At 38.7% G+C, this 11,668-nt stretch overlaps 1 protein-coding gene across 1 annotated transcript; it reads left to right on the top strand.

The window, feature by feature from the left end:
• Positions 1–5,139: 5,139 nt before the first annotated feature.
• On the top strand, positions 5,140–10,967 carry susd3 (sushi domain containing 3). Its single transcript, XM_028024899.1, has 5 exons — positions 5,140–5,765; positions 7,972–8,166; positions 8,695–8,842; positions 9,970–10,137; positions 10,228–10,967. Exons 1-5 carry the CDS (start codon positions 5,690–5,692, stop codon positions 10,538–10,540), a joined length of 900 nt encoding a protein of 299 aa, XP_027880700.1. The 5' UTR covers positions 5,140–5,689; the 3' UTR covers positions 10,541–10,967.
• The last annotated feature ends 701 nt before the right edge of the window (positions 10,968–11,668 follow it).

Here is an 11,668-nt window from a genome sequence, read left to right as displayed (position 1 = left end):
GTTAATAAAAGTCTTTGATATCGATTTAAAGATGATGATTAAATGTTGAAACAAAGCATATCCAGAACACATTCGGACTTGCTGTATTTTCAGTTCCCATAGGCTTTCCTCTCCTTCAATTTCTTCTTCTGGTAATCAAAAATGTCATTATTTTCAGGTTGAGGAAGACTTAAACCTTGGCCTAATGCAGGCAAAATTGTAGCAAAATGGAAACTTAATGAAAACTTGCAGCCTGAGATGACACAGAGGGAAGAACACAATGAGAGGTGAACCAGCAAAAGTAGTACTACCGTTTGGTTCTGGAAAGGATTGAAGGCAAACCAGGATAATAAATCCATGGAGAGTGATTACAAAAGCAAGACATCAAGCCACTTGAAACCCTCTGCTTGAGGCAGAGACTGTCCCTCAGCCGAGAAGGACAGTACATCTATTTCCTGTAGAGAAATACGCATTAGAGTAGATAAGTCTTTCTCTGACTGCCTAAATGATTTTATTGCACAGTGAAAGTCTTTAGACGCCAATGTTGAATATAAAATACTCTGCACACTTGCCTCTTCCGGAAGAAGAGAGAGAAGAGCTCACATCGTGAAAACAATGATTTGTTGGAAAAACATGATGATGTAATCTCTCGCCTTGCCTGTCTCCACTTCAGATTGTTATTGATTCATTTATATAAAAACATCCTTTCATCTTCAAAGCTGCATATGAGACTCTGCGGTTCCCAAACCAGACTCCCTCATCTCCACAACTTCACCTTGAATCCTGTCCAGAAACACTACAGACTGTGCTGGCGACAAGGTGAGCAGCTTCAATGCAATCCAACCTGCGAGCAAGCTTGACTTTAAACTGAGAACACGGAAGCAACTCTTGATTTTTTTACGCAATGGCTGGATAAAGCTAAAAATCCACCCATGGCATCCATACTTATATTATATTGATGCACTCCACCATGCCGTGTCATTGGTGACACAATGTCAGCTTTCTCTTGATAAAAGATCCGCAACCTTTACAATAGAAAGAAACGTTTTTGTCCTCCATCCAACTAAATAAACGTTGTTTAGAGTTGTTAATGTGAAAGAAGCCTTTTCCCTTTGTTAAAAATCCACTTGGAAATATTATCTATAGGAAAATGGTTGGCATTTTTAAAGAACCACAATCTGAGAAACAGTTCCCATGAGAAGAAAATTACAGTACAGACCAAAAGTTTGGACACAACTGTGTGTCCAAACGTTTGGTCTGTACTCAATACAGACCACAAGTTTGGACACACCTTCTCATTGAATTCAATGAGAAGGTGTGTCCAAACTTTTGGTCTGTACTGTAGAGCTAAAGAAATGACAGAATTTTAGTGTCATTCTATTAGGAAAATTTATGGTTCAATAAAAAAAATAAAACCATTAAAACTTGCATTGTTTATTACATCTATATGTAAATAGTTAGTTATTTATAAATTTTTTGCCAAAGATATTAAAAGGAAGGTCCAAAAAGCCAGTTTTGACTCCTAAACTGCAGGTGGCAAACCCCTTCTTTAGATCCATGAAATGAATGTGGACTTTTGTTTTCATCCGATTTTAAAACGGTAATCTATTTTTTTTTCACCATCGACCAATCTATTTTCTACTAAATTACGCAAAAGCTGGACCGAGCATGAAGAAAACTGCATATAAAATTTATAAAAGTAAGCAATTTGTTTCAGGCCATTTCAGGCCAAAATGACGTAAAACTCCAGGTGAGACATAACAGCCAAACTTATCACCAGCTTGTAGGTCACGCTCTAAAATGAAAACAAGAAGCTTCTGAAGCAGATTGAAGGACATTTGGCAGCAGCTCCTAGTTAAAAAAAATAATATTACATATGGTGCAGTAGAACAAAATGACAATGTGCAAGTTGCTGAAAGTAAAATAAAAGAGCGTTGTAATCTGATATATAATTCTGAAATACACTGATGGAGAAACTTAGTTGCCCTTAAAAAGCAGGGATTGTAGTTTTCACAATGAAAGATTTCTCATCTGCAGAATCAGGTGGCATGCAAGCAGTGAGTCCCTGAAACAATGTGAGACAAAACAAAACCACTACAGAAGCAAACAACGAGGAATGATCAAGCAGTAGTAACTAATGAAACAAATTACCATTAATGTATATTTAGAAGCATTAGCTACTTGGTTATGAAAGAGTTAATGTATGAATGTGTGCATAATTAAGTACCTTACATGATTAAATCTAAAAAAAAGTAATTTTTACCTAAGTAAATTTCTTATCCTGCTTCTGTCACAGGAAGATTGTCTGTGTCCACTTTACAAGCTGAGTACATCTAAGGCAGCTCTGCATTTCAAGAAAAGCTTGATCAACCCAACTTCCTCGTGAAATTTCATATTTCATACTCCTTCAGTGAGTACATACAGATTGATGGCACAGTCCCATCACTCATAGCCACAGTCCAGCTTGAAAAATTGATTCTTTCACAGATTACAGACATGGACAACAGGAACAGAACCATTAATGAGGCTGTAGAAGGACCATCGCTGTGTGGAAAGCACAGAGAGAGAGAAATAGCGGGCATCCTTTCTGAAGTATTCTCTTCTGCCTTTGAGAGGGTTGGTCTGACGCATGTACCACTCAGCGGCAAACAGAGACAGCTCATCTTTAATGAGGCTCTGGCTTTGAGATTAAATGGTTTCTTGGAATACGTCAACGTTCCAGAAAATTCTGTTAATCTAAATGAAAGATTGTTTTATGATTCACACTTTTAATCAGAAATCTCTCACTGACGCATCAATTCATCTCTTACAAAGAAAAATACATAAAGGCCATATATTTTATATTTTATAGCCAAAAGATACCTAAATATATCCCAGTTGACGTTTTTTTGCAGAAGTTATGTTTAAAATGCTGTTTTCAGACACGAAAAGGCCCTTTTGAGTTGAAACCCTAAACTGGTTATGCGTATTTACATGCTGATGATGGAGATAATGTGCATGGTAATATCAAAACAGATTATAAAGATAATATGAATACATAAAGATATCTTTATGTATTTATATATTGAATATATGTTGGTGTTCATTGGCTACATTAAGACACTGTCAGGATCTTGTTCCTTTAGTGTATTTTTGTGAAAGTGTGAATCTGTCAACATAGAGGATCTCTGCTCTGTTTGTGGGCATAGCCAACCTGCAGCACACAAATTCTTCACCTGATGGTTCATCTTACTGGCTCTGCATGTGGTTCAGGACATTACCTCAAAACATAGCAAGAAGCTTATTTGCAATTTTGCCACAAAGTATTTGCAATAAAGGTTCATCAGTGCTTATAAGTTTCTCAGTAGGATGCCAGTTCGTTGGATCTCCAAGCTCCTGTTTGTCTCTCAGACATCATATGAATACACTGTCAGAATTTAGAATCTCTCTTTGGCATCTTTAATCTCCCTTGTGCTGCCTTAGATTTTTTTTTACAAAGTCATCAACAAAAACAAAAACAACAACATATCATCTTAGTGCTCTTTAGCAGAGAAAACAGACACTATTGCTATCAACTCTCTCTTCGTTTGTACTGCTCAAAGTACGAACAACGCAAGCCAGGATGGAGACTCGACTGGAATCCACTGAAAAGCTAAACTGTACACAACGGCAGAATTAAACGTTGCTGTTGCCATACATACCCAATTTAGAGGATATTTTGAACAATTTCAGCAGAATAGTTTCCAAAATGTCTCTATTACACTGTTTATATCATTTCCCCCTCAGCATCTTTTGAAAGATGTTTTCATTTCTGTTCTTTGAATTCCCACCAGACTAATGCACTTCGAGAAGCTCAGTATTTGGTGATGTGCAAGGATGGTCTTATGCAACACCATTACTCGAGTGCAGGTATTATAAGCACCCTTTTCTTGTTTTCTAAAAGTTCTACTCATGACACATCAGTAAAGACAATACATTCACTTAGAATAACCTTTGAATGAAACAAAGCCTCCGTAAGGTTGGAGCTCCTCAGATGCTCGGAGATGTGTCTGTTGTTCTCACAGCATGAAGCTGTGAAGCCACAATACATCATGTTCCTGGATCCACCTGTACCTTGCACAAAAGTGCACTTCTGCTTTAACATGCAAGATTAAACAAACAAACTGAACAAATGTGACTTTCTTTTATAGATTTTTCTATCGTTTTTCTTTCTTAGCTATTTGAAATCTGGTATAATTTTGCTTAATGACACCATAACATGTTATTTTAACTCTTATCTTATTGCAGCAGGCGGAATACACGCACAAGATCTTGTTCTAACATACCCTTTCACAAAAGCTGTATCGAAAAACAGTTTCAAAAGTATAACGAAGTGAGAAAAAGAAAGGGAAGTGACAAAGTTTGCTCACATAATACAATTAAATGATGCATAAACTCATTAACAAAGTTATCTTTGGAGGGAATAATATATAGCAGCTTGACACTTCTATTTATTTTCATTAAGCACAATACTTCAAAAGATAACTTCTGCAAAAAACTATTCAGAGGCTAAAGTGGTAAAATTTGTGACATACAGCAGCACACTACCGTTTCTAAAAAAAGTATTGACATTCACTTGTAGTCTTATTTCAATCACAAAACTAATTTCATTTTATTAGGACTTTATGTGATGGTCAAAACAACAGTGAATAACATGAAGTGGAGTAAAAATTATGTGTCATTTTCTAAACATTTCAAAAAATAAAAATCCTTCATATTTTGTAGACTAAGACGTGCTTCCTGCTGGAAGGTGAGATTCCACACTTCTGAGCTTCATTGTCTGTGCTAAAGAGAAGCAACCCTACACAGCATCATACTGCCACCGTTATGTTTCACAGTGTGGATGGTGTGCTCAGTTTGTTTTTCTCCACACATTTTTGCACTCAGACCAAAAACCTCAATCTTGGTCTCATCAGACCAGAGCAGGCTTGTGGAAACTTGTTCACTTAGCTTAGCACCTTCTTTGACTTCCTGTTGCATTTTCACTTTTTTTTTGAGAGAAATCTAAGAGTTCTCTTGTTATCTTTGTATTCTGTCTAAGCATACATTTCTTCAGCTCCTGTAGCGTCACCATGAGTTTTCTTTTAGGTGTTTTTCTCCTTGCCTGCTCTGCCCATTTTGCTGGAAAAATACTGCTGCTGTTGAGATATCTTTATATTTTCAAATAATAGAGTAGAGTTCTTGATCTTTGTGATGCTCAGTGTTCACTGATGAACAAAGACGGCAGCTGGTTTTAGCTTAAAGTTAAAATACACGTTGATTAATTATTTTTTAGGCAGCCTTCAGACGTTGAGGGTGAAGCTCGGGTGAAATGCAGTTCCAGAAATGCAGACAAGAAATGTGTCTTGACTGATATTCTGCTCACTCACGCCTTAACCTGACATAATCCACAGAGTCTGTTCTACTTTGGTTGACAAGGTCTCGACTGTTCATCCTCTCGCGCGACAGCAGTTCCGCAGCCGCGCGCCACCCAGTCTGAAGTTCAAGCGAGGCGGAGCGGCTCGCAGGGAGGACGCTGTGGCTGAAGAGTTTTATCACTCGGAGAAACTGGGGACACTGAAGCTCAAACGCCTCACAAGCAGCGAGTCATTTATTTATTTTGCACCTGAGACAGAGGGGGGTCCAGGAGCGTTGCCTTTACGCGCGTCAAAAAAAGGAGAGCGGAGTGTGAGCGCATCTGCCTGCTGCCAACATGTCCGCAGCCACAGCCTCAGTAGCAGATGTGAGGCTAGAGAATAAAGAAGACATCCGTACCCGGAGCAAACCAGGTAAGACCAACTGAAGAGCGTCTTTATGTTTGTAGGATCAAGCCCTTTTGGTTTTATTGGAGACCATAGGAGAGGGTTTGGCACTTTGGTGTCAGTTTCTTTCTCGTGCTTCTTGATCACACCCAAAAATGTCAGTTTTAGAAATTAAATGTACTCTGAATGCGTGTCAGAGAGAGATGAGGAGTTTAAAAGTGGACCTGCCTGTTCAATATCGTCAAAACCATCTAGTGTGACTGCATTAGAATTAAAAGAAAGGAAGAAAATAAGGAAGAAAGAACTAAGAAGTAAAGGGGTATGAAAAATGATGCACAGCTGGAAATCCTTTACAAAACATCCGTCACAGATGTTACAAAAAGCCTATACACTTTCTAATTTGATCTAAAATGCGTCCATGTGTTGCATACATGTGGATGTGATTAGGTAATACTGACAGTGAACATGGGAGTAGCCCTGTTTTGTTTTATCCCAGTTGTCCCGTTTTAAAATCTGATCTGTGGGAGAAAATATGTTCTGTGTTTGTTTCTAACTGTCTTTTCTTTTCTGTTGTTTCCTGACAGTAAATTCAGTTTTTGTGATCAGGTGCAGCACATGATGAGTGCTGCCAAAGTTTTTATACCTCTTGAAACTTTTTCCACACAAACTGTAGTGTTTTATTTGGATTCCATGTAATGGAGAACATAAGAGCATAAAAAATAGTGGAGAATCATGCAGTAGGACAATAAAGATGCATCTTTTTTTTTACATTGCTTCTCTAAATATTTATGTTTCGTCTCCTTTACGCTGATACCCTTAAAGAAATCCAATTACCACCAGAAGTTATTTAGCAACTGAATAAAGTCGACCTATCCAATGTCATCTCAGTATAAATCCAGCTGTGCTTTGTAGGGCTCACAATTTTATTGTAGAACTGAACAAAAAGGATCTTAAAGACAAAGGATCTCAGCAGGAATAAAGTTTGTAGGTTTTGGTTTAAAAAAAGCACTGTTTCACAGTATAAATTAGTATGAACTTGAAACTTCCTGGCCTACATGCTAAATGCAATCTGTGGAAGAAACTAACACCCCACATCACCTTTAGCACACCAAGGATCCCCCCCTGAACCTTTTCTTCAGGAGGGTCTGGGAAGCTGGTCAGAGTTGATGGGTCAACAGATATTTCTAAATCCAGGAAAATTCTGGGGAAAAACAAAACGAACTGTAAGAGACATGAAAAGACTAGTCTTGGGTGGAGGTTCATCTTTCAGTACGAGAATGACCCATAATAGCCAGAACTACAGTAAAATGATTTAAGTTATTGCATGTTTATGTCTTAGAATGCACCTGTCAAAGTCCAGGCAAGAGTTAAAAACTAATGTCTATATATTAGACCCATTCAATCTGACACATTAGAACAACGAGGATTTTTTTTCTGGTTCACAGGTGCTGGTTGCTTTCAGTGAAACGAAACCTTGAAACAATTGAATAATGTCCTTTCACTTCACCACTATGCAGTATTTATATTGGACTGTCACAGAAGTTTCCAATTAAAAATTATGAAGGTTTGGGGTTTTATTGAGATAAAATGTGGAAAAGGTTGATGGGCTTTCAAAAAAACCTCTGTTTAAGTGTTAGCTGAGAACCAGTTCTTCGCAATAAACAAGATGACTGCTGAAACGAATCCTCCTGCTGTGACATCATGTTTACCGATCATAAGCTTGTTTCATGATGAAGTCATGCAGTAGGTGGCTCATCATAGCGTATGCTTGAGCAGTCTGCTGAACACCGTGATGTTCGGTATGACATCCAGTTGTTTAGGTTCCAGATGAGTTTCCATCAACCTCAGGGGCCATGTGTTCAATGATTTATCACACCTCCTGCTTTGATACAGTTGCAGTCGATGCAGCATGCACGAGGCTGCTGGAAGGGGGGCTGTGACTTTGGCACGTACTGCTGTGCCGCCCTGCACGATTTCAGTGCTGATAGCTGTGGAATGACCACCCCGTTCTCCTCTCCAGCGCTTCCTTGTCGGTTTTTGACCATCTGTTTCACCCTGAGTTGTTGTTGTGGAAAGAGAATGAATCATGAATCATCCCCTGTCCCTTCCACAGCAATCTAATGTTTGAGTGAACTTCAAGCACATTTCACATTAGGGGCACGTAACATGGCCATCCCAGAAGCTGTATCTGTTATCTGTTCCTTACCGACTGACCTCCAACTCTCTTCTCTAGGCCGTCAGCAGGCTCAGTGCACACCGAGGCCCCTGCCGGCTGTGGGCACCCACAGGATCATTCAGGGCAACGGGACCGATGTGGGCACAGTCATTTCCCTGCAGTGCCCAGCTAAACACAAACTGGTGGGCAAAGGTTTGAAGTGTGTCATGGTCACCAACAGCACCCAATGGATGGGCGAGACCTTCTGCCAGCGTAAGTAGAAACAGAGAAGTTAAAACAAAGGCCTAATATGGCAGCTGATGCAGAGAGAAAAGGGCTAATAGTTACCTAAAGATGCAACCTGCAATATTAGACATGCAATTAAGGCTACAAGTGAAGTTATGTGATGATGCAAAAGTTTTTTTTATACAGGAAACATTAAATTAACTCTAGTGTTGCAACACCTTTGTTGTTTCTGTATTATGCTTAGCATTACTTGTTTTAGGCTGAATTATCAGTGAGAACGAGATGAAAGAGACTCTTTCATATCACACAGAAAACGAAACTTGAAAATGTGCTTTTGGTTTGTTTTCCCAGTTGATAAACTAGCATAAATATGGTCTGAAAACATGTTCAAACCTGCCAGTCCGCAGCAGTTAAAGAATAATGACGTTTACATATGTAACAAGCACAATCTGCACACCAAAGACATGTCAGATTTTTTTTCATTCTGAAACTGAACATTTGATTTTCTAAGTGAACAAAAATTGTAAATTGATCAAATCTTTTGTCACTCTGCAGCTGTGGCCCCCTATGAGGACTATGGTTTCCGTGTGGCCGTCCTGGCATCCATTATAAGCTCTGGAATTATCCTGCTCATGTCCGTGGCCTTCATCACCTGCTGTTTGCTTGAATGCACCGAAGAGGATAAACATAAAAAGCAAAGGAGGTAAGATGTTTAATGAGCATTTTCATCTAGCCTTGCTGTAATAAATGTGTGTAAGTATTCCACTAAATGCACCTTGGAAAAGGTGAAGGTTTTTAAATGGTCACAAATGATACAATGTTTACTTATAAAGAAAAAACTGATGAGTGTCGCACGCATTTAAAATCCAGTGCAATCCAGTGCCGTCAGAAGGCACCTATTTAGGAAATGGCATGTTAAAGGTTCATCATAACACATGCAGGGGAAATAGCAGACATTCAAAAGAAGGTGTGTAGCAATCATCAATGTAATAATGACCAATAATGTGATACCTGCAATTAACAGCATCATTTTAGCAATTTTAACTTTAATAAAGTGACTAATATAATGACATTATTTGAGTAGCATAAAGAGAAAGCTGTGAAGATATAACAGCTGCAGTCAATAATAATATGATGCTTTAATAGGAGTAAATTTCAAGGAAATGAAAGATTTTTTTTTGCTTTTCTGTGAAGTTTATCCATCAAAAATCAGCTATCGTTTATGCCATAGACATTCATTCATGGATACTTTCTATACAACAGTCACTCTCCTTAGATATGTTTGTAACACCCAATATGATAACAATCTATGGAACTTTATTTTTTTTTACATATTATGACATTGTCATCTTTATTTTATCAGTGCTGCATTAATAATGTAATAACAACCCAAATAACATTACTTCTTCCACTAATAGCAAAATATTATTTCTTTACTTTACTTTACTCAAAAATATTTACATTATTGACTTTAGTACATTAAAACAAGAATTAGGTTATTGGTTGCTCTTAAATGACTGCTTACCAGATGCCGAGACGAGACCAAACTAACTGCATATAGTTAGTTTGAATACTCGAATGCATCTTACACATCGTCCTACATAAACCACTCCCACTGTGAAGCTTGGTGGTGGCAGTATCTTGCCATAGGTATGTGTTTTTGTTATTGTAAGACATAATACTCATGTGTTAGAATGGCTCAGAAAAAGTCCAAAATTACTGTAAGTCCAACCTCAATGTTCCCTGCATCTGATCTAATTACCAGGTTCTTCTTTACAAGATTAAAGCTAAAGTTCTAACGTTTAGGTCTCAATTCATTTTTGATGCCAGAGAGGGTGATGATCTTCCATGGGAGGGTCAGGACCAGCACCGGGAGGACAGCAGGTCTCCTTACAGTCATAAAGGCCAGAACAACAACAACAACAACAACGCAGAGGAGAAGATGCTGCCTTTGTGGGAACCAGTAAACTCAGCCCCGTGTAACACCATTCCCTGCAGGTAAAGGCACATTTCTAGCAAAAATAAATAAAAATCAACCCTAATTTGCTTGGCATCATCAAAGAAACATGAGCATCTCCTCCTTCACAGATGTCAGCAGCAGTACACCCACGGACCCCTTCCACTTTCACTTGCAGCTCTTCCTGGACAGGACTATGATCAGCCTCTCTTACCCGAAAACCCGCCGACTCGTCCCCCTGAGTACCTAGGACCTCCTCTCTCTTTCTGTCCTGCTGCCGACTCTAGGCTGGTTCACTTCTCAGCGGCGGGGTCGGGACTGGTGTGGCAGTATGGAGGGCAACACTGTGATATATCTGAAGTCAACCCATCAGTCACGAGGAATACAAACACAAACGGCAATATAATCCCCAAAGAAGTTTCCATCAGGATCATATCAGTGTGAGAATGCCTTGCTGACAGAGCCATTATGAGATCTTGGGTGATGTTCACTCATGTTTAACACCATCAGCTCAGATTTTTAGTGAAATCATTTCAGCATGTAATGTGAAAAAAAAAATTAATCTGGATGTCAGTGGTGCTGTGGTCGTTTACAAACACTGGGTTCTGAAAGGCATTCATCAAATCAAACTGCTATGGCACACTGCCCCCTGGTGGAAACTCGGTGCTAATACGCTTTTAATACACCTGTCATGTTGTAAATGCGAACTCCTGACACTGAAGATTCTTTTTACCCTTGTGTGTAAGGTTAAAGATGTGCTTACTGGAAAAAATGTGTCAACATACTGGAATCAGTTTGCAAGTGTTTTGATTTTTAATGGATGCAGCCAACATGTACATAATTCTAATAAATTAAATACTTTTAAGAAGGAGTGGTGCGCTCAAGTTTGTGGGGCTTTGATGGTATATTAGATTAACTGTCTCGGAGCCTGGGTGAGTCCGTGTTTGCAGCTGAAAGCTTCAGCCTCCCTGCTGTTTGTCCGGGTGTAATCTACCTTTATCCTGCCGTGGAGGTCAGTCGGGGAGACGGAGTCAGAGAGACAGTCTCTCCGAGGAATGTGAATCCTACATGCCGTTTGCTTGGTATGGCACAACTGACAATCACAGGTAAGATGCTTGGACATGTGGTTACTTTTTATTAGGCAATTTTATCCGCACTTAGCACGATCAAAATAGCTGATCACTTGTTGAGCTGTGTTACAGGAATGTAATTGTAGAAGGAGAAAATGTTGGTGGTAATATCTTTTTGTTAAACAGCTTAAAATGGTTCTGAAATGCATTTTATGAATTCCTATAAAAACCTATTTGATATTTTTGCTTATAAACAGATAGATAGATAGATAGATAGATAGATAGATAGATAGATAGATAGATAGATGCATGCATGAATACATGCATGCATGAATACATACATACATACATACGTACATACATACATACATACATACATACATACATACACACACACATACATTGGTGAAACTAGACAGCTATATTTGTTGCATCTGTATTCACTTTGCTAAATGTGGTAATAAACCTCTTAGTAATTTATTTCCAGAGCAGGGATAATGCC

Source organism: Xiphophorus couchianus, chromosome 1, assembly GCF_001444195.1.
Source record: "Xiphophorus couchianus chromosome 1, X_couchianus-1.0, whole genome shotgun sequence".
Classification (NCBI taxonomy): domain Eukaryota; kingdom Metazoa; phylum Chordata; class Actinopteri; order Cyprinodontiformes; family Poeciliidae; genus Xiphophorus; species Xiphophorus couchianus.
This window is presented reverse-complemented; position numbering and strand designations above follow the sequence as displayed.